This window comes from Mustela lutreola, chromosome 11 (assembly GCF_030435805.1).
Source record: "Mustela lutreola isolate mMusLut2 chromosome 11, mMusLut2.pri, whole genome shotgun sequence".
Classification (NCBI taxonomy): domain Eukaryota; kingdom Metazoa; phylum Chordata; class Mammalia; order Carnivora; family Mustelidae; genus Mustela; species Mustela lutreola.
Window position 1 is genome coordinate 39281655 of NC_081300.1, and position 26299 is coordinate 39307953.

A 26299-nucleotide genomic window follows, 5' to 3' on the forward strand; every position below is an offset into this window, starting at 1 on the left:
AGCCACATACAGGAAGACACAGTCACATTTCCTAAGCGCCTGGAATTCGTACGTACCAGGGAGAAATCACGAAAGACCCCGGCATGCTACAGGGGCTCAGGCAAGGAGTGAGGGGACAGGAAGATACTTAGAATTGTGGTGTGCAAAGGTGTGGTCCAGAAAGAGTGGACGTCCTCACGGCCAGACGTAAGCGATAGCAGAGGTGGAACGCAAGATGGTTTTCAGAGGTTCAGATCTTAAAGTCCAGGCTTCTTCCGCTTGTTATAGTGTGTCCTCAACTATGTTTGCCTTCCTCGGGCAGGATGGGAGACAATTTCAGATAGCACACAAAAAACCATTTTTAAATTTATTGTAATAATTAAGTTAGGTATTAGATTCAGTTTGAGCATGTATTAGAAATAAACAATTAACCTGTGAAGTCCATAAGTCATAAATATGATTGCTTAGAGCAGTAATTCTCAATATTGCCTGCACAGTGGAATCGCATGGAAAGCTTACAAGGAAACAAACAAAAAAGAGCAAAAAAACAGCGCTGGGCCCCACTCTCAGTCATTAAACCAGAGTTTCTGAGAGCTTGTCCCAGCCTAGATACTTTGTAAAAGCTTTCCCAAGGGATCCCAAAGAGCCTCACAGCACTGGGAACCACTAAGACAGAATGGGGTTCATTTTTTTAAGTGAGCAGTTTTAAACAAAATATTAAATAATATCATAGTGTGTGGTAAACTTTCTATCTTGGGTAGCTCCCATTCTGTGAGACAATAATAATCCTGAAGAGCGAAGAGAAAAACAGGGATATCCAATAAAAATCATGAATGTGGTGGTGGGATGACAGCTAGCCTGATTATTTGTACCTGCTCAAGGGGGCATAAAAGACAAAAGCATTGGGGTGGGGCAGAGTAAAGGTGGCAGGTTAGATTTGGTGTTTTTTTTTTTTCTTTTAAAGATTTTTTTTATTTATTTGACAGACAGAGATCACAAGTAGGCAGAGAGGCAGGCAGAGAGAGAGGAGGAAGCAGGCTCCCTGCTGAGCGGAGAGCCCAATGCGGGGCTCCATCCCAGGACTCTGGGATCATGACCTGAGCCGAAAGCAGAGGCTTTAACCCATTGAGCCACTCAGGCACCCCTAGATTTGGTGTTTGTCAATAAGACTGTTGCCCAAAATATTACCCTCTGACTCTGCTGCCTTACAGTTCAGAAACTATGGCTTTTCCTCTTCCACTTTTGCCTTCTGGTGTCCTCACCACCACACTCACTAACTGAACCTTAAAACAAATGAGCCAAAACAAACAAAAAAGATGACAAAGAGTCAGTAATGATCTTTTGCAGGTGGGGTTACCAATGACTCTTTTCACCCATTCATTCTCTTATCACATTTTCATTCATACAAGAAGCATTTATTGACCACCTACTGTATACTAAGTCCTTTCTGCTCTTCAGTCTAGTCAGGATTTTTCTCATTGAGCATGAATTGTCTTTACGATATGATCCAGACAAATCATCAAGTTACTTGCATCTTACAAAAATTGAATATTGTATATGACTGACCATTCTCCGGTCACCGCATAGCCAGGCTTGTGGTGGTAGGATTAGAAGCTAAGGCATTTCCAATTATTCCTGACTCTGAGAATCACAGAAAGGGGGTGCGAGAAAACCCTAGAGACATTTCCTTCGTGAGATAGAGGAAATAAAACCCATCCTGAGGCACTGGAAAAGACGCCCAAGCCCTTTTTCCTCTATTCTTTCATCTGTTAAATGGGGATAATGATACTTTGTGTTTACCTACCTCAGAGAGGCATTATCAGGTCTATTTAAAGGCTCTTCCGATGAAGGCTGCTGTGTAATTACCAAGAACAGCTATGATAAAGAAACCTAAATACAACAGCATATCAGCTGGAACAAATTCTCAAGGGAGTTTACTTCTCTGGAAAAATTTAAGAAAAGGGTAGCAGCTCTCCTCTGGGGACTTTTGGGTACCATTCTAGGTGGAAGTTTAGGAAAGGCTAGCTGATTTTCAAAGTCTCCTCCTGGCCAACCGTTCAGGATCTTCCTCTGCTTACTTTTCCCCATGGTCTAAGCAGTTTCCATCTGAAATTCCTCTTTCAAGTTTTTTCAGACCTTAACTCAGAAACTCTTTTATCCCTGAAAAGAACTGCAAGCAAGGCATTTGCCTGTGAGAGAGACAGAGTGAGAAAATGGAAGTTATAATGTGGGGAGAATGTGCACCTCATAAATGATAGGTAACAAGAGGGACTCTTTGATAGTTTTTAAAAAGAGGACTGAAGTTGATCAGTAATGCCAGACTTTGCTAAAACTCATTTGAAAAAGTTATGGAGGGTAGAGTCAAGGGAAGCAGAAGCACAAAACACAGGGACGCCACTCCTCCATCAGCTCAGGAGAGAGCCAACCTGGCAGATTCAGGATATTAGCAGTTTGACTGGAATATAGAGATAAGCTAAGGAAACATTATGGCTCTAGACTCCTATAGGACTTAGCAAAACATTGAAGATAGCAAGAAAATGGAAGAAGAATCAAGATTATCGTAAAACTTGGTGACTTTGATAAGGTTTGGCGACATCCTTAGCATCGAGAGATTGCAGCCCAGGGAATGGGCAGGTTGAAATTACTAATGAGATCTGAGTCCATACCATCATAGGAAACCCAATGGTTTTATATTTTTGTGAAACTTACTCATGCGGTAAAGATTCTGACTATTTATAAATATAACCTATAGTTTCAGAAAGCCTTCTAAGCAATATCAGAAAAAGCCAAATTCCAGTGAGTGATTTTCACATGAATGATTAGTAAGGTTAATAATTATGCATAATAATAATAATAGTAGTTACTATTTATTGATTGATTACCATGGGAACTACATAAATCTTTTCCATATGCAACCCAAGTGTCTGCTGGTGATCTTCCCAGATCTGGTAAAACTGTTCCAAACCCCACCAATCTCATGGTCTATGGAAATCCAAAACCCATCATCACATCTGCGAATCCCTAGGAGTTTGTGTCTCCCTGGCTTTTCCGGCCTCCCAGACTGGATGTGAAATTGCCCATTCACTGACTGCTTGTGTAAAATGCCAAGCCATCATAGGCTTTGTGAAGTCCATTGAAATCGGAAAATGATGGGAGTGAGTCATAACACCTTCCAATCTTCTCCAGCCTCTCTGCAATGGATTATGTCGGAGGTACCCAGTGTTCTCTCCTTTCACTGAGCAGAGGCACTCATTTCCAAGGAGGCAGCAGCAGCACGAAGTACTTTCCATTTGTTAAAGCGACTGGCTCTGGAAGGTGGTTTTATTCACAAGTAGCAACCATTCATTTTTCCATTGCACGTAACCCTCACAACATCCCCACTTTACAGATGAAACAACTAAGACTTAAAGAGACGGAATATCAGCCCAAGGATATAAACCTATGAAGTGGCAGAAAGAAATTTTAAATCCAGGCCTGGCTGACTCTTACATTAAAATTAACTTGGTGTTTAGAGGAAGGGACAATGATTATCTACTACAGTTTACTTTGCCACTTCAAAACTGCTTAGTTTTTCCATCAAATATCTATATTAAAAAAAAAAAAAAAAGACAATATATTCTTAAAGACCGTATATGAGAAGCTCTAGAGTAAAAACCCCAAGGAGTCAGTATTGTTTCAGAGAGAACAAGTTAGGATAATTAAAATATGTAAACAATGGCAATGTGGCACTATTATTTTTAAGTAATAGAACTGAGATAGGATATAGGCCACTAGCTTGTCAAACCTGCAAATTACACAAAGAAATAGCTGACACTAATAATGGCAATGAGGAGGAGGATGGTAATGATAGCACTAACCTAGCGATACTATGAATGCTTTGCAATATTATTTAATTTAATGAAAAAAAAAAAAAAAACCCTGTGCCTTGACTCCATCATTATCCCTGTTTTATAAATAAGGTTTAAAAGGAAAAAGAGCCTAGCCCAAGGTCATTCACTCAAAAGAGCTAAAGCCAGGAGCATCTGGTGGCTCAGTCCTTTGAGTATGGGCTGAGTTTGGGCTCAGGTCGTAACCTCAGGGTTGTGGGTTGAGTCCCACGTTGGGCTCTGTGCTGAACAGAGAGCCTGCTTAGGATTCCCTCTCCCTCTCCCTCTCCCTCTGCCCCTCTCACTGCTCACTTGCTCACTCTCTTTAAAAAAAAAAAAAAAAGCTGAAGCCAGGGATCTTCCCTAAGTTGTTGGAATTACTCCCTTAACAACTTAACCCTTAATGACTTAACACTCTGAACAACTTAATTGCTTCTAGACTCCTGTTTCCAATAGATGTCCCTTCTAGAATGGAAGTAAGTGCCATGAGGAACAAGGAATTTATACCTCTTGGTCCCACCGTTGACGGTAGTGTTTAGAACCGTACCTGGAACATAGTAGGAACTCAGTTAATAACTGCTAAATTATAAATGAAAGAAAAAAAATATCTAAATCAGTAGAGAATATAAAAACATTTAAAAATAGTCACATGTTGATGTTTAAAATATTTAACCAGAAGAAATGTAGGATAGGAAAAACCTGGCTTGAAAACAATTGTTTTTGGTTTTTTTTTTAATCTGTATTCATAGTCCTCTGGAAGCTGAAGAGGAACCCGACCCTGCACTATAACAACTAAAAGACTACTTTAATTTTAAAAAGCCTTAAAATATAGATTTTATAGATATACACTTACATATATACACATATACATTGTATCACATATCATATTTGTTATTTTGTGCACAATTCTGATCAGGTCTTAAAAAGGGGACAGTGAAAGTCTAGAGATTCTCAAAGGAAGGGAGTATGACCGTAGGGAAAATGGAAACTTTCTCAGAAAGAAATGAGGATTTTCGACAAAGAAGACATACGGTAACTATCTTGCGATATTTAAGGTGCTGCCGTGACTCAGATGGCACTTGCTCTTCTTTTCTCTAGAAAACTTAGGCAGATTTTTCAGCTCAAAGTAAAGAGAAAAAATATATTTAACACGACTGTCCAACATCTTTCAACCATATTTCAAATGGATTTGAAGGGGCGCCTGGGTGGCTCAGTGGGTTAAGCTGCTGCCTTCAGCTCAGGTCATGATCTCAGGGTCCTGGGATCGAGTCCCGCATCTGGCTCTCTGCTCAGCAGGGAGCCTGCTTCCTCCTCTCTCTCTCTCTCTGCCTGCCTCTCTGCCTACTTGTGATCTCTCTGTCAAATAAATAAATTTTTAAAAAATGGATTTGAAAAACCAAGGTCCATTTTGTTATAAATTGCCAAAATGATAAGAATAATTACCTGTGGAAAAAAATACTAAGAAGATCTCTACATTATGGAGAGGGACCAAGTCAGTTAACACAAGCCTGGCTATATGCTAATTAGAATCAACCGGAAAACTGTGAAACCATTTTAATTTTTAAGGCATCATCCCAACTGAATCATAATCTCTGGGAGTGGGGACCCGAGAATCTGTATCAAAAATCTGAATTGTGTAATCCCCTCAGATGATCCTGGTCACTCGTCAGGCTTGGGGGTCACTGAACTAGATTACTTCAAAGTTCTTTTCTAACTTGCTGATTTAATGATTCTTATAAGATTGCAGAATGATTTCCTTAATAAATAAATGAAAAAGATCTGTGATCTGTAAAATGTACGTAGGTCACTCTAAAGTGCCAGTAGACCACCTGATTCCTTCAACAGGTTAAAATTCTCCTTGCAATCTAGTTAGTGAAAACTTTTTCCATGTATCATAGAAAGGTAAATTTTATCTGGCCTGTTTCCCAATTATTAAAGTTCCAAACCACTGAAATATAAATAAATGAGACTTTACTGTACTTAGAACACCAGTATGATGAAAAATTTGTTTACACCAGGAGGTTTTAGGTCATCCTTCAGTCATTCATCCCGGGAACCAAAGTACCTATGCATGCGCGAGCACACAGACATACACGCACGTACGCACACACACACGCATGTGAGCGCACCCACGCGCACACATACACACACACACACACACGCACAAATGTGACACATGGTAAATGTTGGGCAATTACTGAGATGGAACAAAGGAGACCTTCAAATTCCATTGCCTTTTTAACCTTATATTTTTCTAGGCAAGAATCTGAGAAGCCAAATCAAAGGCATCTAAATAACGTTATTAATCATGACATACTAAGCTCTTTGTCTCTAATTCCTTGTCTTTTAAATACGTTATTTTGGAGAAAAAAAACGACTTTGGTCTAGATGGTGCTAAGTTGAAGAGTAAAAAGGAGTATTTTAAAGTATTAACAGAGTTGAAGAGATCATATTCACCTTGGCTAAATCGGTTCCCTATGTAAAGAGCTTCTAAAACGTATACCGGGTAGCCATTTGAAGGAACTCTAATTATTGCAAAAGAACTACACCTGTAGATTTTTTTCCTAATCTAAAATTAAACCTGTAAAGCTCTGCTGGAATCATTTAGGAAAGAATAATTGAAACCCCCTTCAGCAAGTTAATTCAGAATCTCCTAATTTTACTTTTCTGGTTCACAGGGTATCTTTTTTATCATGGTGTTTTCAAATTGAAGCTCACACACATCAAATAAATAGCATGATTATCAGAGGTTCCAATATCCAATACACATTCGTTATTATCTGTCATTATTGTCAGTGTCACTATTATAATTGCACATGGTAAAAAGAATGGAAGCTTTTCCACAGGAACTATTCACGTGTATTACTTTCTAGGAGTAATTGAATAGTTGACATTGCATTTATATCCAAGTAAAATATGTGATGGTTTTCTCATTTGTTTTATTCTTAAGAAATAAGAAATATAGAGTAATCTCTATTAGTCCCCTTTATTTGGATCCAGAAAGGTTCGGTTTTATGTAATGTCTAAATGTGTATTTTCTTATAATAAGGCTTCAAAGATATCCAATATGATTAAAGTGATAATTTTCTAAGAACATATAACAACTGGGTAGTGAAGTCCTCTTAATTAGCTTATATTTATATACATGAACTCAACAAGAATCTCAGTAGAAAAGATTACTTTTCTTTTTTAACTATTTCATCAGGTTTGGTATGTTTAAACGAAGCCCACATTGTTTTGCCAATATCTACAGATTAATAATAATTTCCCTTAGAGTTTACATAGAACTTTCACTTTATCATTTTATGTAATCCTCATGACAACCCCTTGAAGAGGCAAGTCAGATACTATCAATCTATTTAAAGATGAGAAAACAGAGGCTCCAAAAAGCCAAGTAATTTATACAAAATTACTCTGCTGAATAGAAAACTGGTCCTAGAAGGGCTCTCCTGGGTGACTCAGTCAGCTGAGCATCTGACTTCAGCTCAGGTCATGATCATGATCGTGGGCGGGGCAGGGGGTGGTGGTGGAGGTGGGGTGTGGGGGGAATGGTGTAGAGGGGGTGTGGGTGGGGGTTGTAGGGGATCAAGCCCCATGGTGGGCTCCACTCAGCGGGGAGTCAGCTTCTTCCTCTCTCTGCCCCTCCTCCTGCTGGTTTCTCTCTCTCTCTCAAATAAACAAAATCTTAATTAAAAAAAAAAAGGAAAAAAAAATTAACCCTGGAATCCTGGTCATCTGGATCTTTTTTTTTTTTTTCCCCATCTGGATTTAATTAGTTGTTATGGTGAAATAAAAATTTAAAAAATAAACGTGACTTTTAGAAAGATCATAGGCCTGGTAGCATGAAGAGGCCAGAGTCTGAACACTCTTTATGCCATTTTATTTTACTAGGGGAGCCTTCGAACGTCCCTTTAAAATGGAGTTATTTCTGTAGCTTTAAGGCTGTTTTGACAGTCAATGGAGGAAATGAGGAGAAAGACACGTGTTCCGTGAGTCTGTGCGTTCTCTCTCTTCTGTCCTCTACTGCTTCTCACATGCTTTATCCTACTTTTGGTTTCTATGTGATTCACCTTCACAAAGTCGTTTTAAACTTTACTTAGACTTAAGTAATGTTGATACAGAGTTAGAAAATTGAGTGACACCAGCTTTAGAAACAAAATAATCTAAGGGAACTGCCGTACTAAGTTGAATGAATTATCATTCGAATTATCATACGAATATAGGAATGCAAGGCCATACACCATGACCTTAAAACACGGTTCCTCCACAGAAAACACACAACCAATGAGGAAGGGAGGTAGAGTTTCCTTTCCTTCCATGTGATTCTTCATCACATTCCCTGAGGAGGCTGGATGGTTTAGAGATTTATCTTAGTTTATGTGGAGGCTTTCGTTGCTGCTATGCTAGCTAGCCCTCTGAATCCTCTCACTGTTGGCAGGGGTGAAGGTTGTTTCCGTTTGCCAACTGTTCAGTGGCTTAGGTATCGGGAGTCTCCGGCCAGTTCTTAGAGGACAGATGGCAGAGAGTGGCTATTTGGGCAGAGAGAACAAAGACTCTAGCTCCTGTCCTCATCTCCAGAGATGGTCCATCTCATTTGCCGTTGAAAATCACCCATGTGGATTTGTCCCGGGAAGCTGGCCTTATCAATTAATGAAACAACCTTACCAGCATCATGAAGTCACTCATGCCTCTCCATCTGTCATTCATGAAACACGTTTTAAAAGCAGTACCTTTATTTAAATGTCAAAACAGAGATTGAATTAGATTGCTTCGGTCCCACTATCACTGCCCTGAGTCCTTTCCTCTCTCGTCTAACCATAGTATTGGCCTGGCCTGTATGCGGCCTCCACAGTCTGGCAGCAGGTAGAGGTGTCACGGCAAGACAGCCACCCAGTGGCACCTTCTCTCTGAACAGGAGAAGTCTCCATAGGGTACTCAGTAGCAGCGGCCTGAAAAAGAGTACTTGCTCTCATCTTGACTTGTCTTAGACTCACCGAGTGGTTGATTATTTGGATTAAAATGACAACAATAAAATAGTCCTCCATCAGTCCTGTAACCGCGCATTTAGGAAATTCCCAAGAACATCAATGACGTATGTTCTCATTTCAAATTAATAGAAAGCTACTTACAACACCGAGTTTCCATCACCGCTCTTAGCAAACCACCCCAATCACCAAAATCCTCAAAGTATGGAGCGCTCTGCCGTTGGATTCCGGTTTTGTTTCCCAACCACTGATCTGTAAGGCATATGGGTACAGTTCCAAAGCACCTTAAATTCAAAGAGGCAAGGGGGCTTTTTATGCATGACAAAATCAATATTGCAAACTGATATTACATTAGGCATCCTTCTGGAAGTCCAGCTCCCCCTCTCCATAATTCCCTGATAGGAGTTTCTCCAGAAGGCATTTTTTCTACTGAGGCATAGACAATGCATTCACTGGCACCAGAGTTTCATTAAAGGAATTCTCCTGTTCCCTTCCTTCACATGGAAATGTCATTAACTGTATTAAGTTAACTCTCCGAATGTTAGGTTCTTAACCAACAAACAGTGCTTCTCCACAAGGGCATACTTTGCCAAGCGTCCTGGAATCTGAACGACGGGCTGAATGTGTCCTAACAGATTCAGAGCCCCCACCGTGGGTCGCGATCGTATTTAAGAGGGACCTTTTTGTATTTATTGAGTTTTTTCCTTTCGTCATGGTCGTTCCCTTTCTTCCACCACCACCTTCAGCCTTTCAGGTAAATGAAAAGTTCAATTATATGTAAAGCGACCGTTAAATCAGCAGGCCCCTCGTGGGGGTCTGGGCCTCCTGTCCCCGCGCCAATTGCAAGTGTGCTCAATCCATTAGCCTTCCCGAGGATCGCACATCCATCAGGTCGAGTGTGCCGGCCAGGGTGCATCTTACAGCTTTTACTGCATATGAGACGTTGCAGGCCTGTTCTCAGGAGCTGCCAGGCAGACTGGGAATCACAGTCACGGTTAATAGCAGCGAATTGCCAGCTCTTGATGGGTGGGTAGTCACTCCTTTCAGTGGTTGCCCCCTGGGGGAGAAGGTAGAAAAACAGAGGGAGGGAATTAGAGTGACTTTGCACAGTTGAGCAGGTTCATGCCGCTGGATCAGTGGCAAGCATTGGCAGGGCTCCACTCTGGGGAGGCTCAAAACAACCTCACAGTCTCATTTTTACCAATTGGTGCTGCTGTGTCGCCAGTGGTGCCCAGGGATGGGGGCGTGGGGGTGGTGCTGGGGCAGGAAAGGGAGGAGGCACTGGAAAGGAGATGAAGGCAGAAGTCTCAGCTAAATTAAACAAACAAAAAGTCTCCCTGATACTGGTTAACCTACCCCAGTTAGCCCTGTGCTAACTAATTGTACCAAACTGGTATTCGAAGTTCCCTGGGTGATTAAAGAGTTGGCTCACAAACTCTCTGCATAACCTTAATTTTTTCAAGGTTCTTTGAGTGGAGAATGGCTTATAATAATGATTTTGACTAATACGATTTTTGACATGCAACTTTAATGCTTAACCTTAGTACAACTCCAGAGCATTTCATGTGTACTCAGCTGTAAAGAGTGATGATTTAAAGGGATAATATAAGAAAAAGGTCGTTCTAGAATGAACCTCTAACAAATTGCATAAAGGGAGCTTATTATTCCATGAGTATGGGGATATGCTGCTCTTCTGATCATTTTTCTGCTTGGTTCAAAAAAATTGTTGAGACATGAATGGGAGAAGAAACAGGAAAAAATGAAATAGAAATCTGCAAGCAAGGAACATTCTTTTGATGGTTATGATTTCGTCGCCACTAAAAAGGCTCTACAATAATGTGGTTATTCATCTCCTCTTTTGTTTTGGGTGAAGAATTCGCTCTAACAAGAAAATGCTGTTACTGGTCGGAGGCTTGCCTCCCGGGCCGGACCGGCTCCCCAGCAACTTGGTTCAGTACTACGATGATGAAAAGAAGACATGGAAAATACTCACAAGTGAGTGGCCTTTCTCTCTTTATTTACTCACCTATTTATTTCTCTTATAGCTGTCTCCATGAATTTGAAAACATGGCTAATCAAATTAGACATTTTATTGATTTGTTACCCTTTGGAGGTCTGTTTATGTATCACAGGGGATTTGGAGTAAAAGACTAAATTAACATTGCAGAGGTGGCCCATTTGGTAGACGAACGGGCCTAAATGAAACTGGCCTCAAAGCCCTGCGAGAGTTTATGTCTCTGTGACAAAGAGTGGGTGGGTCACAGAGATGTTCTGAAAGAAATGCCTCCGTTCTTTTTTTTTTTTTTTTTTTTGCTTATCAAAAGTGGAACGTTGGTGAATAGCCCCAGTAAATTTTCTCACATCATAAGGGGTGTTTCATTCATTGTCTTTGTAACTAACATTCATGTTGCCTTTTAGACATTTTCTGTTCATTCGCCTGTAGTCTGTGGGACTGGGTCTTAGAGAAACCCGACCCTTGATAGAGCGGTAGCAACAGCCACACAGTGTGGATGGACAGACATCCGCGGCCTGTGCCAGCTTCATTCCACTGTGCTTGCGAACTTCCACCCAATGGTCTCTTCTGCACCCCCTGAAAGGGTGATTGTGTTTTACAGCAAACCTCTTGCCTTGGGCGGTGAGATTTGGAACTTATTGTTACATCGGTTATGATTCCCAATCTGACTCAGTCATGGAATCAAAAATCATCATTTCTTGAGTGCAGCAGGCTGTGTGCTCCGGTCCCCTCGTGGGCACAGTGGCTGAACTGGTCAATAAAACTAAATTTTAACTGTCAAAATTGCCCAGAGCTGTATAGATAAAATAATAAATGAGTAATTTTGATCCATAAATCAAAGCCATACATTTAAAACCGACAAAAGAGGAAGTTAGATTTTCTTCTGGCATGTGTCTTTTAAGCGGTTATATGTTTTATCAGATTTTTTAAAAATCATTTCCTTTCCTCGTACTAAAAGCCCTTTAAAATAACACGACTAGGACAACAGTTTGCCCATAAGAGCAGAAGAGACGCAAAGACATATGAGGTGGTGCTTGAAATAATACATTTCGGAGCTGGCTTACCCCGGTGAGACCGCCGGTAGCATCGTCCAGGATCTGCGACGAGGAAGCTCCCCAGACACCTGTACACTGTGGAAGAAGTGGGGGGATAGTAGCGGGAAGCTTAAGGAGAAGGAGGGAAGAAAAATAAGTTACAGATCCTTAAAATGGTTTTCACTCTGTTTTTTGACAAAAGGACCATTCATAGAGATTTGAACATCTGAATGAGTGACCAAGCTGTATTTTTAAAGTAAAACCAAAGAATCTGTAGGCTAGAGAAAGCCTACATAGAATAAGACATGGATGCTAGGAGGAGAGAAGAAAAAGGAAAGACAAAGATTCCTGAAGAGAGAGGACAGAGGCCTAGAAGCAAAAGAAGTGATAGGCATTCACAAACCCATCTGCTTTCCCACATACACCAGGCGAGGCCCAGTTTGCTACTGGTTTGAAACCCTTCGTTAAAGGCAAAAGGATTAACTAAAACATTATGAATAATACTCTGAGAAAAGTCTTAGTTTCATTTGAAAGCTTGTTTGGGGACAGAGTGATCATTTTGTCTCCAAACGGGGACACTTCAGAGCATGACATGGGGACCTACTGATTATGCTGGGACAACAGGGATAGACGGGAACGTAGGGTCACCCTGCTCAAATTTTTTACCTTAACTTAGAAGGATGTGGTAAGAAGACATAAACTTGAAACAGTCAGACCTGAGTTCCAACCCATGTCTTTGACCTTGATCCAGACATGTCAGTTTCCCAAGTCGTGGCTTCTTCATTCTGTCAGCACCATTGGAGTATTTTTCTAAACAAAATTGTGTTTATAAGTCATCTAGCACATAGCGTGAGCTCAACCACCTGCAGGTGTCATGGCCATTATTATCACAACACCACCATTCTGAGGACGAGGACTGTGTGGACCTTTATACCCTAGAGGTGTCAGTTAACTCACACTCTCCATGCAGAGAGGAGACCAGGTACAGGGCAATAGATACAGCACTCTGTCCCGAGGTCCCAGAGCCAGGAACCTAGTTTCCGTAGTTTTCCTACGTTGCATGTGGTAATCTACAGACTCAGCAGGAGAGAGAAATGACGGTCAGTTGACTCCATTCACAGGTTTGAAATGGAAGAAAATAAAGACTTGAATGTATAGAAAAGTTCTTATAATGGGAACATACTCAAAGATCTCGAACCTCTTTTCTATAGTCAGGCATGCTTACAGCTTTGAAATAAATGTCTACTCCACTTACACTCTTGATTTCCCTGGGACTTGTACTTTAAAAAATAGAGTTTATTACCTGCTGGGCTGTGACTACATGGCCCCAAGTGAAGGCATATTTTCCAGGTTTGTTGGAGAGAGATAGACAGTTTATCTGGATGATTTCTGCTGTGGTGTATATTTTTTAATTAAGGCATCTTATTTGGCTAATAAATAGGACTGGTCACAGACAGACTTCCATGCTATTCGGGCCATCTAACAATAAAGGAAGAAATGTTTCTTACTCAAATAGAAAAAAAAAAAATTCCAAATTCTCCCTAAATCCAGCGAAACATTAAGGATTTCAGAGCTTCCCACTGTCATTCTTTTGCCCCTGAAGAACCGCTAAATTTACTGGCAGGGAGATGTGAATGTCAGTTAATGCTAGCAGACAGGGCCAGGCTTGGGATCTGCTTAATGATTAAATGGCTATCCCCGTACAAACTGACAAATAAACTAACTTGCAAAAACCTAAAACCCGACTCAGCTAGAGCCTCTGACTCTTAGAATCCTTTGCCCATGTGGCTTGAACACAGATGTCTCAGCCTGTTTCATAAACACGCTCCTTCGAGAAAGATGGCATTCCACAGGCAGGCGCACAGAAACCCAGTTATGGGAACCACATGGCTGACACGAATCGGACAACAAAGAAGAATGCAAAGGAAAGGCAGTTGTGACTCTCTTTGGATCTTACCCTATTATGTGATATTTTAGAATCACAGTTTAAGGAGTACACAAATAATAATAAATTGAATGGAGAAGGGTGAGTAGAAGGGAGAAAGTGGATCGACAGGACCTAAAAGAAAACAAAATCCAACCGCCAGCCAGTCAGGGGTCAGGTCTACCCAAACAGCAAAGGGAACAATTACTCCCACTGAAAAGACTGTATTGGTAACATGCTGACACAGATTGCATTTTTATCTGCCTCTTTGGAAAAATCATTTAATATAACATTATATAATTAATGTTGAGAATAGGGATGGAGCTCCGTGGTCTCTCACAGAAAAAGTATTGGGAAATAACATATAAAAATGACTGTGAAGTCCTCTTGTCAGTGTAAAATGTTAAGTAGTAACAGTAAAATTGGCATTGTTTTTCTCTCGACTGTTGATAATAGAAGGGAAGTTGGGATGCACTTTCGTTCATTTTTATTTTACAGTACTGCTTCCCCTGCATTTCTCACTCCTGCACGCAGTCTCCCGTTTCATTCTTAACTTATTAGAAAGCAGTACAGGAGACATGAATACTAAAATGGCCAGTGTAAAAAACATGCCTCCTGCACTTTGCAGGCCCTACATCCTTGGTGCAGAGATCAAACGAAACAATTCCCGTGACTGCTTTAGACATTTTTATAACCTTTTATAACACAAAGTTTTTATGAAGTCCACGTGTAGAAGACCTTTATGTTCCCGAACCCCCCCTACCTGCACCCCACCACCAAGAGACAGCACGGAAGGAGCCATGTACTTTCCTCATGCTCACCACTGGCCGAGTCCTTCACTGGTGGGGAGAGGCGTCTCTTGGGGACGGACTTCCTTCCTCCTACATTTCAGATGAGACATTCTGCTCGTTAGCGGCTTGTTACTACTTTCCGTGAATGATGAGGAGGGACAGGACTTCAAAACAAAGATCTGTCCTTCCATGTGCCCATGACGCCTTCCCTTGAATAATGTCAGGATGAAAACTAGAAGAACTAACTTAGAAAGGCATCTTCCTTCTTCTGGCCACCTTCAGTCCCTTTGCCAGAGGTGGGGGGAAATGCCTTCTTTCCTCTCTTCCTTTCAGTTGACTTGTGGCTCTGTTCTCTTCCTGTTAGTGCAGTTGGGGGCCGTGTATTTTTCGGTGGCGGGACAGAAAGGAAACCACTGTGTGGAGATGACCTGGACAGACTCCTCTGATCCCTGGAGGACATTGAATTTGTTCCCACCCACACAGGAGGGTTCTGGGGTCTGGGTGTCAGTGATTTCTTTTAGGAGAATCACAAAGATCAGAAGCTGATGGACTCTTCTTCTTCTTTTTTTTTTTTTTTTTTTTTTTTTTTTAAAGAGTGGGGAATGGTTGAGGGCAAGAGAGATTGAGAATCCCAAGCAGGCTCCAAGCCCAGTGTATAGCCCTGCCAAGGGGCTTGATCTCACATCCCCTAAATCATTACCTGAGACGAGTCACTTGCTCAAACCAGGTGCCCCTTCATTCTTTCTTTAAAATATACTTTCTGGAAACGCCTGGGTGGCTCAGTCAGTTTAATCATCTGCCTTTGGTTATGGTCGTGATCCCGGGGTCCTGGGATCGAGTTCCGCATCAGGCTCCCTGCTCCGTGGGGAGCCTGCTTCTCCTTCTGTCTGCTGCTCCCCCTGCTTATGCATGTGCTCTTTCTGTCTCTCTCTCTGAAAAATAAATAAAATCTTTAAAACAAATAAAATAAAATATACTTTCCTTAAATGTTAAAGGAATAGTACCAAGAAAGCAAATCCTATAGAAGACTGTGAAACTCAGTTCCGAAAGATAAACACAGGTTTGATCATACCTGATACCTAATAAATGCTGATTATTCAGGAAGTAATAAGTCTGCACACTGATCCTTTCACTGGGACTTCTTTCCTTGGCCCCTCTGTTTTTTTGACTTCAGTTTATTTCTTTGAGGATATATGTTGGAGGGAAAGTCAATTTAGTCAAAGCTAATAATTCTTTCTTTTGATTATTTATTTAGAAAGAATTAAAAAGTAAATCAATTGAGGGTTTTATAGCTGTGGGTTTCCTTTATTTATATTATCTTTAGACCTAAACCCCACAAATTAATTTTATTTAATTTCGTTTCTAGACAGGGATGCAGATTCCATACATAGTGCATTTCTCATTGCAGGGGAACCTCAGAAACAATTAGGTGCTTCCAGAATGATTCTGAAACTGCCTGGGAAGAATTTAGACTTATTTACAAACTTCATTCCTTCATGTAACAAGCAATTACTGAATACCCACCCTGTTCTGGGTGTGGGAGGTTAGAATGCGCATAAGATCATTTCCCCTCTGAGGAACCTAAGGAAGCAATTACAATATGGAGTGTTAAGGAATAGAGCTCAGGGTGCTTGGGGAGGGGGGTGCAGAGAAAAAAGACCCCAAATATGAAAGGTTAGGGAAACTTTCCTCAAAGTGACCTTCTGTAAAGTTGAAAAAATGGATAGGAAGTATCAAGGCAAAGAAGCGGATGAAAAAGTATTTTAGTAAGAAGGTCTAGTACTGGAAATGCCAAAAGGCAAGACAGAGTTGGTGCCTTCTAGAAACTGAAATGAATTTGTGTATCTGTAGGAGAGTCTGAGGCTAGGAAAGTAGGTGGTGTGGCTGGAGGAGTCAGCAAGAACCATATTATATGGGACTAATTCATGAAATTCTTAAGATCGATTGAAGAAGTAAGAGCTGAGTGGAGCGCCGGGGTGGCTCAGTCGGTCAAATATATGACTCTTGATTTTGAATCAGGTCATGTGTTCAGGGTCTTGATCTCAGGACTGTGAGATCAAGCCCCATGTCAAGCTCCACACTGGGCTCTGCTGAGTATGGAGCCTGCTTAAGATTTTCTTTCTCCCTCTCCCTCTGCCCCTTCCCTCTCAAAAAAAAAAAAAAAAGAAAAAAGAAAAAGAAAGAACGAACTGAAAGAACTGAGAGGTGTTAGTGAAAACATAGTGATCTAAAAACTTTATGCAATAGCAGGACAGTTGTCCTTTCTTAGCCTGGAACTTTTTATCTCAGTTCACAGCGTGATTGTTTCCATGACTTTGGACAAAGAAGAAGGAGAGAGAATTGTGTTTGGACTTTTTAAATATGTTAGCATCTAATTTTACCTTCAATGAGCTCAATTCTAATTTGAGATCCATGGCTGCACATTGCTATATATCTTGAATTATTATGCACTACTGTGTATTCACGCACCAGTGCATTACTGGATTTTTCATAGATTTTTTTTTTTTAAAAATATGTGTGGTGGTCACTTCCAAAATACTGTATTTCAAGGTAGTTGGGTGCCTGGAAAAACTAGTTGGCTTCCTTTCTGGTTTATACCTCCCTTGAATATAGAAGTTGCTTTTTCCTCCAGACAACGGCATGTGTACAAATAATTCTGAGGCTTTCGTTGCATACAAGCTGTGGTACTTGCTACTGAGTCTAGTACACAGGGGGAATGAGTCATATTTGCTACTTAAATGTGCTCTGTGTCATTCCTAGGCAAATGCAGACTAAGTCTGGCCAAGCCAATGAATGTGAATACTAGAAGATTAGATGATCTCTTTGCCCAGCCCTCTCATTTTACACATTAATTTCATTTATTCAGTAAATGTAATTGATATCTTCTGGGTAGTGACCGTTGTTCTCAATGCAGAGAAAACGAGGCCGACTCAAAGCAAATATTATCATGCCTTCACCAGTGTTTGAGCTGGGGGGGAGAACCAACATGAATAAACAATCCCAGGTAGCAATAGATAATAACAAAATGTGATCGTTATATGAAGGAAGAGCAGAAAGGAGTAAAAGGTATGTATGTAAGATCTTGTAACAGAGAGACCCGATCTAGTTTAGCCTTCTTGGAGGATGCCATCCAAGAGGTATTTGAGCTGAGAACTGAAGGATGAGACAGCTAGCCAAGTAAAGATGTGAAAAGAAGATTGTTTCAGTTAGTTAATAATGAGTACAAAGACCCTGTGGAAAGAAGATGCGTGGCCAAAATCAAAGAGCTGGGATTCTGAAGAAAGAGAGGACATGGGACGGAAGACGTTCGCAGAAACCGGACCATGCAGGCTCTTCTATGGCAGGTTCACAAATTTGGCTTTTACTTTAAGTGACTGAAAGAAGGTGTCATACCCAGAGCCACACGATGATTTAGTGGCAGGATGAGGAACAGAACACTGGTCTCTGTATTTCCATCAAGCAGTGCTGCCTCATGGACCACACCAATCTGTCTCACCAGCAAGTGCCATTAGTCAAGAATCCAAGCAGATGAATGGGTTGTAATCTGTGCTGACCCATTTCACTCATGAAAATCTAAATGGATCCAATATACTTGTCATAGTACCACATTCAGAGAATAAAACTAGTATAGGTTAATTGAATGAATATCCTAATCCTAGAGATTAAGAATATTATCTTGGTTTATGGACTAAACTGCAAGTTATGATATGTAAGTGATAAAATTTGCATTTAATATTATTGACCAGCCATAATTTAATACAAATTTCTTGACATTTTTAACTTTGAGGCAGTGTCAAAAATGGAACAACAAAACCCACCCCTACACACACACACACACACACACACACACACAAACACACAGGGCCTCATCTTTCAGGATGGAAAGATCTAAATTGTAATTCACCCCCAGGCACTGGCTGACTGAGACCTTGGTATGCTTTTTTCACCCTGAGCCTTCTCACCTGCAAAGCAAATGTAATTCTACCCATCTCTTAGAGTTATTGTGAGAATTAAATCAAATAATACCCATAAGGTTGTGTAGGCTCAGTATTGGGAAGATCGTTGTTCCTTAAAACATTTTTATTCTACTTTAGTCTATTTTGCATATAACCAGAGCAAAGCAAAAGATTAAATCTTGCCTTCTGCTCTTATCACCAGGAGTTTGGGAAAGAAGACACACCTTTGATTCAGAATGAAATTTCTATCTATTTCTAGCATGAAGCCATGTGTATCAGTCAGGTTGGGCTAGATTATGCTGTGGTAAGAAACAACTCCAAAATCTCAGGGTCTTAAGCCAAAAAAAAAAAAAAATTATTTCTCATTCATGCTACATGTCCAACGCGAGTTGGCAGAGAACACCTGTTCATCAGAGGCAGGCAGGGATCCAAGCGTGTGGGGCTGCATCTTAACACAGATCTCTACCATCAACGCAATGGGGGGAGCATATGCTGTTGGTGTATTGTACTGGCACTTAAAAGAGACATTTAGCATTTATGCTCGGTCACAAGACCACACCCCATTTTAAGGGGACAGGGAAGCACAATCTTCCCCGGGTTCAGGAAGAAGAGAATCAAAGTATCTGGTGAGCAGCGCAGTGTGCCTACTATAATCTGCCCTCCTGGACATTAAATATTCCACGTACTCTCCTGGCCATGCTCAAAGAACCCTTGCTCCTCCACACAAGGGAGAGCACCACAAATCATCAAGTTCAGTGATGATCTCTGAGTGATGGACAGTCATTCCAGTATCAGGCTCATTTGTTCTTGATCTTGATCTGGAAACAAACTAAACAATCAGATAAATTACCTAGTTTCCTCCCACATCTTGCAGAGTGATGGATTAGGGACAGGATGAGCACGAGAAGCATTTTCATCTGGAAAGAGCATAGCACTTTTGCAGGCCCACCAAACAGACATGCTGAAGGGTGCCTATCCAAGGTTGTGTTCCTTGATCTGGGCCCTCCCTAGTTCTGATCATTGTCCTTTGTTCTCCGTGGCCCCTGGCTCCACATTATAGGAGACGCTTCTTTTTCCATTATCTTCTTTGGACATATCTGAGAAAACTTGAGACTATGCTCTTCCTGGGGGCAGAAGAGTTTTTATTTTTATTTTTTTTTTAATCTTTATTTATTTATTTGACAGAGATCACAAGTAGGCAGAGAGGCAGGCAGAAAGAGAGAGGAAGAAGCAGGCTCCCTGAGGAGCAGAGCGCCCGATGTGGGGCTCGATCCCAAGACCCTGGGATCATGACCTGAGCTGAAGGCAGAGGTCTTAACCCACTGAGCCACCCAGGTGCCCCTGGAGGAGTTTTTAAGTACCTTTCATGTCTGTAGATATTTAAATCTCTAATTTTCATAGCCTGTTTTAATCCAGACTGGGGGTCTTTTGGCAGTTAACTCCCTAGAAAGTGTAGCTGTCTTCTCATGTTATATCCACTCCATGGCAACTAACCACATCCACAGTTCTTTTCCAATATACTTCTTAGATTGCTTTTTCCTTCTTTTTTTTTTAAAATTTCCCTCTCTCTCTCTCTCTCTCTCACACACACACACACACACCCCTTTTTACTCTTTTCCTGAGTTAGAAGATTTACTGGGTATCTCATCCTTTGTTGAAACTTTCCTCCAAGATACTCTAATGTGGTAAAATTACTGTGAAAGCCATATCTTTAATTTTGTCTTTGTCAGCTGAGTTGTAATTAAGCTATTTTGCTTAAAATGCGCCTCATTTTGTGTATGATGCACAAAACCGAAATCTTTTACCAGGTGAGATTCAAAAAAGTTATTTATTCCAGTACTGCACACTCCTGAATTTCTGGACTCCCATTTTTTTTCACTTCTGCTTATAAATGGGCCAACTTTATTTGTGAGATCATCTCTTTTTCTGTAGCTCTTGCCGGATGCTACCAACAGCGACCAAGGCACATTGTCAACATTCTGTCTTCCAACCTTGGAGTGGAAGATTATGAGAGAAGCGATCTACTGAGTAAGAGCAAGTCGCCTTTCCCAAGTGGTGTTCCGTGCCATAACACGCATTTCCACCCTTCCACCCTCGGGTCTCAGCTCTCTTGTCATCAGCCACTCTGGGCCTTCTTGATACCAAAGCCTATTATCAGTCAGAAGAGGGGAGGCTAGGCTAAGGGGTCATAACAGCAATCCCCCAATTTTTTTTTAAAGATTTTACTTTATTTATTTGTCAGAGAGACTGAGAGAAAGAGAGAGTGAGCACAAGCAAGGGGGACAGCAGGCAGAGGGAGAGGCAGACTCCCCACAGAGCAGGGAGAATGCAGGACTCTCTGCTACCATGACCTAAGCCTAAGGCAGATGCTTAACCCACTGAGCCACCCAGGTGTCCCAACAATCCCAAATATTACTGGCTTATTTCTCTTCATGTCACCTGTCTACAGTAGGTTGGCTGGGATCACTGTTCGAGTTCTTATACCAATCCTTAGGTTCATGACAGTTCCACGATTTGACTTGTCACTCTTGCCGTGGCAAGGGAGAGGACAGTTTCGCTTGGACTCTTTAAGCTCCTACTCTGAATTTAGCACATTTTATTGGCAAAATAAATCACCTAGACACACCTAACTTCAAAGTGGGCGGAAAAGTGCAATCCTCCCAAGCTCTCAGAAGGATTACCAAAATATTTCTTTTAAGAGCATTAATGATTACAGCCCATGCACCCTTAAGTTCAATGAATAATTTGGTGCACCCTTCTTATCACATGCAAAATATCCTCGCTCCTCTTATGAACATTTATGAGTTAGAACAGATAGCTCGCTTCTCTGTGCATCTCTCTGTGTTCCTATCTCAGTGTGACCTCATCGGCAGGAGCGATATTTATCCACAGAAGACTGGATGCCTCTATATTAGAGGAAATGTTTAAAAGTACATTCCAAATATTATAATGCATTAGGGGTGGAATTTTAAAAATTTTGCCTCTCCTCAAATAGTTTAATTATCTCTGACTTTATGTGATTTTCACTGTTTCTACTGCTTATTATATATACGTAAACTACTACACATCTACAATAGAGATATGCAAACATGTATATAGACAAAAATTGCATCGATACACATAATTCCCATAGAACAAAATGGTTTTTATCATTGAAGGAGAACTCATTAAAAGAAGAATTGAAATGACTTTCAAAATTACAACCAAAAAATGGAAAGATAATTGGGGTGAGTGATTATTGTATGCGAATATCTCCATCGAAATAAAGGAGTAATTAAGGCAAAGTGCAAATAAGCAAACTCTTCCTTTTCAGATCCCTGAGATCACCTTGCACTGGCGTTGGGAAGTAAATCTGCATTTCTTGATTCTCTGGCCAGTTAGAAACTGGTGTTACAGATCATACACAAGACGACCTCCCGGACTGGGGAACCATCACTCTGATCATACCTTTGTATTTATTAATTATACTGTTTTTGATGGTACCTTTCGTGGAAGGTACCCTAAGAGCCTGACCACATTCGTCAGGCTTCAACAATGGTTTTGTTGAAAGGGGTATGCTGAGCAGACACTTTTTTTACCTCTGTGTCTTGATGCCAAGGCAAACTATTGCTCCTTTCAGCGTGAGCTAATTATTAATCCTAACTGGCATGCCTTGTTTGATCATTAAGTCTTAATTTCTTTAAAAAAAAAAATTAAGATTGAACTCCTGCTATTTGGCTAGAACAATAATCATTGTGAGTTTCAAAGACCAAAATCTTCCCACATTTTTATGTCGAGAACCGCAAAGTGCTTTCAGAAAACCCTACTGCTAAGGCAATGATGTATCGCTTTCGCTTTCATTATATGTTTTTAATCAGAGCATGACTTCACACTAGACAAAGCGATGCTTTATGCATGGTCTCACTTGTTTTTGCTAAAATCTTTTGACATGATTAATTTTACTTTAATGCTTTTGTCTTGTTGTAATGGTAAGGATGATGGGTATAAACCAAGCAAAAATACATGCTTTTCTATTATAATGCCTCTGAGCATTAAAAATATCTTAGATGAAAAGGGAAAAAAAATCACAGGAGACTGGTCCGACTGGAATTAAATTTCTTGCTACCTGAACACAGAGTACAGGAGATTAAAAAAAAATGATTCAGTCATTGTTTTTAGTTTTATTTTTGGTATTTTTTATAGCAATTTATTCATCTGTATGATTGGATCTGAAGAGGAGGAAAGAGATTGTGGCTCACAGATTTTTTGATCTCATTTGTCACCTTGTAGCATTTACTTCCCTCTCAGTATTAAGGGACCAAAATATTAACCAATTTCATACGAAGTGTGCCTCCACCTGATGAGGGGGAAGCCTGCCATCCTTTTCCATGGTGAAGCCCTGGATAGAGATGCATTTTCAGCTATACTAATTTTCGGTCTAAAAGAATTAATACAGTATCCTTTGTCCAAATTACAGAAAAGCAGTGATGTAAATGATTTTATGAAGAAAACAGTAGGCTCTTCAGCAAGTGAGACTTGTCTTATGAGCAGCTGTCCAAGTATAAATTCTACCATAGTCACTTTTTCTTTTTTCTTTAAAAAATGATGGAATTATTATTCATATTACAAGAGTATGACTCTTTTCCTTTTTCCTACACAACCTGTCCGCTTGTTCTACTTGCCTCCCAAATAAATCTTATCAACGATAAAAATATCATCCAGCATTGTCCAATAGAATTTTATGCAATGATGGAAATGTTCTTTTAAACATCAAAGCCCAATACAGCAGCCACTAGCCACATGTGGTTATTAAGCCCTGGAAACATGGCTACAGCAGAGAAGCTGAGTTTCGGGTTTTACTTAATTTTAATAAATTTCCACTTACAGTCACCTCCTGTTTTAAGTGGCTTCTGTATCAATGGCACAGCTCCAGGTGACAGAAAGCTTTGTGATGCTCGCATTTACCCTGGAGAGCTGACTGCCACCCAGCTTTGCTGGTCAAACTTACTGCCCTCCATACCAAGAAAAAAATGGGTAGCCCTATGAAATAACTAGATTCAAAGAACAGGCGATGAACCACATGCAAGCCCTCTTTTAGGTACTGAGTTTCATCTTTTAATGTCTCATTCTGTTCTTCCACAAGTCCCCACTTTCTCATCTAGTTTACTGGTGTATTCATTTCTTGGAGCTGCCATAACAAAATACCAAAAACTAGATGACTTAAAACAACAAAACGTATCATCTCTCGTTGCTGGAGATTGGAAGTCTGAAGTCAAAGTGTCCCCAGAGCCACGGGCCACGGGCCACGGGCCCTTCCCAAGACAGGAGGGAGAATGCTTCTTCTCTTCTTCCTGACTTCTGACGGCTCCTGGCAATGCTCAAGATTCCTTGGCTTGTAGCTTCATTCCCCCCCATCTCTGCCTCATATTTGCATAGACTCCCTCCCTGTGACACTCTCCTTAGTCCAAATCTTTCTCTCCTTTCCTTTAATAAAAACATCTCTCATTGGCTAATCCAGTCTGACTTCCTCTTAACTTGATTACATTTGCAAAGACCCTACTTCCAAAGAAGTTTATGTTCTCAGGTCCTGGGGGTTAGGACCTAAACCTATGTTTTTGGAAGACGCAGTTGACCTCACTACCCCTAGCAAATGACACAGATAAGGAAAAAGCACAACACAAGAAAGAGATACTTACTATGTGGAAGGCACAGGGTCTAGTCGCTTCACTAGCATTTATTCATTTAATTCTTACAGCACCACTAGGGTATTAGGCATTCTGATTATTTCTGCTTGAGATGAAGAAATTGAAGCACAGAGATATCAAGTCATTTACTCAGGGCCCCACAGATGGTAAATGGCAGAGCCAAAATGTGTACCCAGATAGACCTCCAGACCCTGCACTCCTGTGTTTCTTACTACAGGGGTAATCACAGAGTGTGTATTATAAAGAGTTAAAGGCAAAGCAAGGCTGGGCAGGCCATTTCAACACTCTTTGTGGAATAAAATGGAAAGTTATCTATACAAATTGAATATATTAATATCATAAATATATATATATTTGTTGAACTTTCTGCTATCTCCTTTGTTACTAATTAATGATCTAAGGAAGAATATTGTATTGAGTTATTCTTGGGGAAAATCATTCTAGAATGAGGTGAACTTCCATCTTAGGGGACTTACAACTCCTGCCACCGCTCTCTTGTCCAGCTCTCCGCTGGAAGAGGTCCTAATTGTAGGATCTGTGTGCCAAGACGTGATTTGCTAAAGAGGGAAAAACTGCGCATGTCCGCTTCCATGCTTGTCTGTTTCATCTTGTACTAATGACGCGGGTGGCCTCCTTTGTCTGAAAAGTGTTGGTAAATCTTAGATCTCCATTTCCTGTCCGGTCATAAATTTGTTTGAGGTGTTTCATCACTAAGTTTACCAAGTACAAGTAGCTGCTCTTGTGTGCGCATAAACATTTCCTAGGATTAAATTACTTCTTCCACGTTAGAGCTTTCATTATATTTAAAAAAAAAAAAAAAAAAAGATAAAGCTTCCTTTTTTGTCTTTCTTCTTGTCAAAAACCCAAGTCCTTTTTTCCTGACCTGAGTGATAATCAAAAGATCTAGGTGCTGATGAATTAAGAATTGTAATGGTTAGGTGCCTTCAATGTTATTAAATTTGCAAGGTCTGATATCTTACATTGTGTTTGTCACAAATACATGTAAATGGGTTTCTAGATCCCGTCCAGAAAATAACCCAGGATGGTTCTCCTTTTTCGTGGACATGTTTCTTTGATGTGCAGTTCCTATGCTAATCTCCGCCTCAGGGTTTCATCACCATCTGGTCTCCGCCCTAAATTGAAAAGCTTAGTAGACGTGAGTCCAGGATGAAGCCAAAAGGGGGCACTACCAAGAGCTTTCACTACACAGAATAACCCTTCTTGACCTTTGGAAACTGTTAAGTTTCCCATACTGTTTTCAAAAAGAAAACAGAAACGTGAAATACGTATCTTTTTAAGAAGCAACTTTTGTTCTCTTATCCAAGTTTAGTCACTCACAAATATGACAGCCAATGCCTGATTGTACCATGAGCTGAGGAAAGCAAAAGATAAGGGTTCCATTCCCTCTACAGCTCCACTGGCTCTATATGGAGGGGATGCTTTTTCCAAGCCAGGGGCTGTGCCCTACAGCGTCGTATAGGCATCTGTCACTGTTGGTAACACAAGCCCACTGAAAGAGAGGATGGAACAGTGTGAATCCATTAACACGCTGGAAAATACCAGGACGCTGATTCTGCTGAAAGCTGGTTAGTGGCATCATCTCGTGCATGTTGCTTCCTTTAGAAGAACTGATGGGGGCTGGGAGGGCATAAAGCAGTACCGTCTGAGGTCATCTGAATTTCACTTGTTTGCAGTGTATGTCACCTGACAGAATGCAGACACGTGAATATAACACATTTCCCAGAATAAAGAATATCTACCACAACTTTTCCTTTTGAGAAAAAATATGCTAGTAGTAGCTGTCTATCCAGGGGTCAATGAACTTTTTCTGGTCTCTGTCACCACTACTCAACTCTGCCACTATAGCATTAAAGTAGCCATAGGTGACACAGGAACGAATATGCATGGCTCTGTTTCAGGAAAGCTTTATTTATAAAATAGGTGGAGAACTGGATTTGACCTACAACCTGTAGCTTACTGACCTTTGCACTCTAATCTAAGGACATAACTATTTTATTCATAAATCATACTTCTTGGTAGTACAACAATACTTAGGGTCTCATAAC

At 40.6% G+C, this 26299-nt stretch overlaps 1 protein-coding gene and 1 long non-coding RNA gene across 3 annotated transcripts in view; one reads left to right on the top strand and one right to left on the bottom strand.

Moving 5' to 3' along the window:
* The window catches only part of KLHL14 (kelch like family member 14), a 99435-nt gene that overhangs the window by 19014 nt on the left and 54122 nt on the right, over positions 1–26299 (top strand). For both annotated transcript variants that reach the window (XM_059139543.1, XM_059139542.1), the window contains exon 3: positions 10704–10825. In XM_059139543.1, the coding sequence (XP_058995526.1) occupies positions 10704–10825 (122 nt within the window). The remainder of the gene's footprint in view (positions 1–10703; positions 10826–26299) is intronic.
* On the bottom strand, positions 8557–15039 carry LOC131811237 (uncharacterized). Its single transcript, XR_009345857.1, has 2 exons — positions 11909–15039; positions 8557–9887 (listed from the first exon to the last, which is right to left on the bottom strand). It is a non-coding gene; the product is annotated as an uncharacterized LOC131811237 (long non-coding RNA).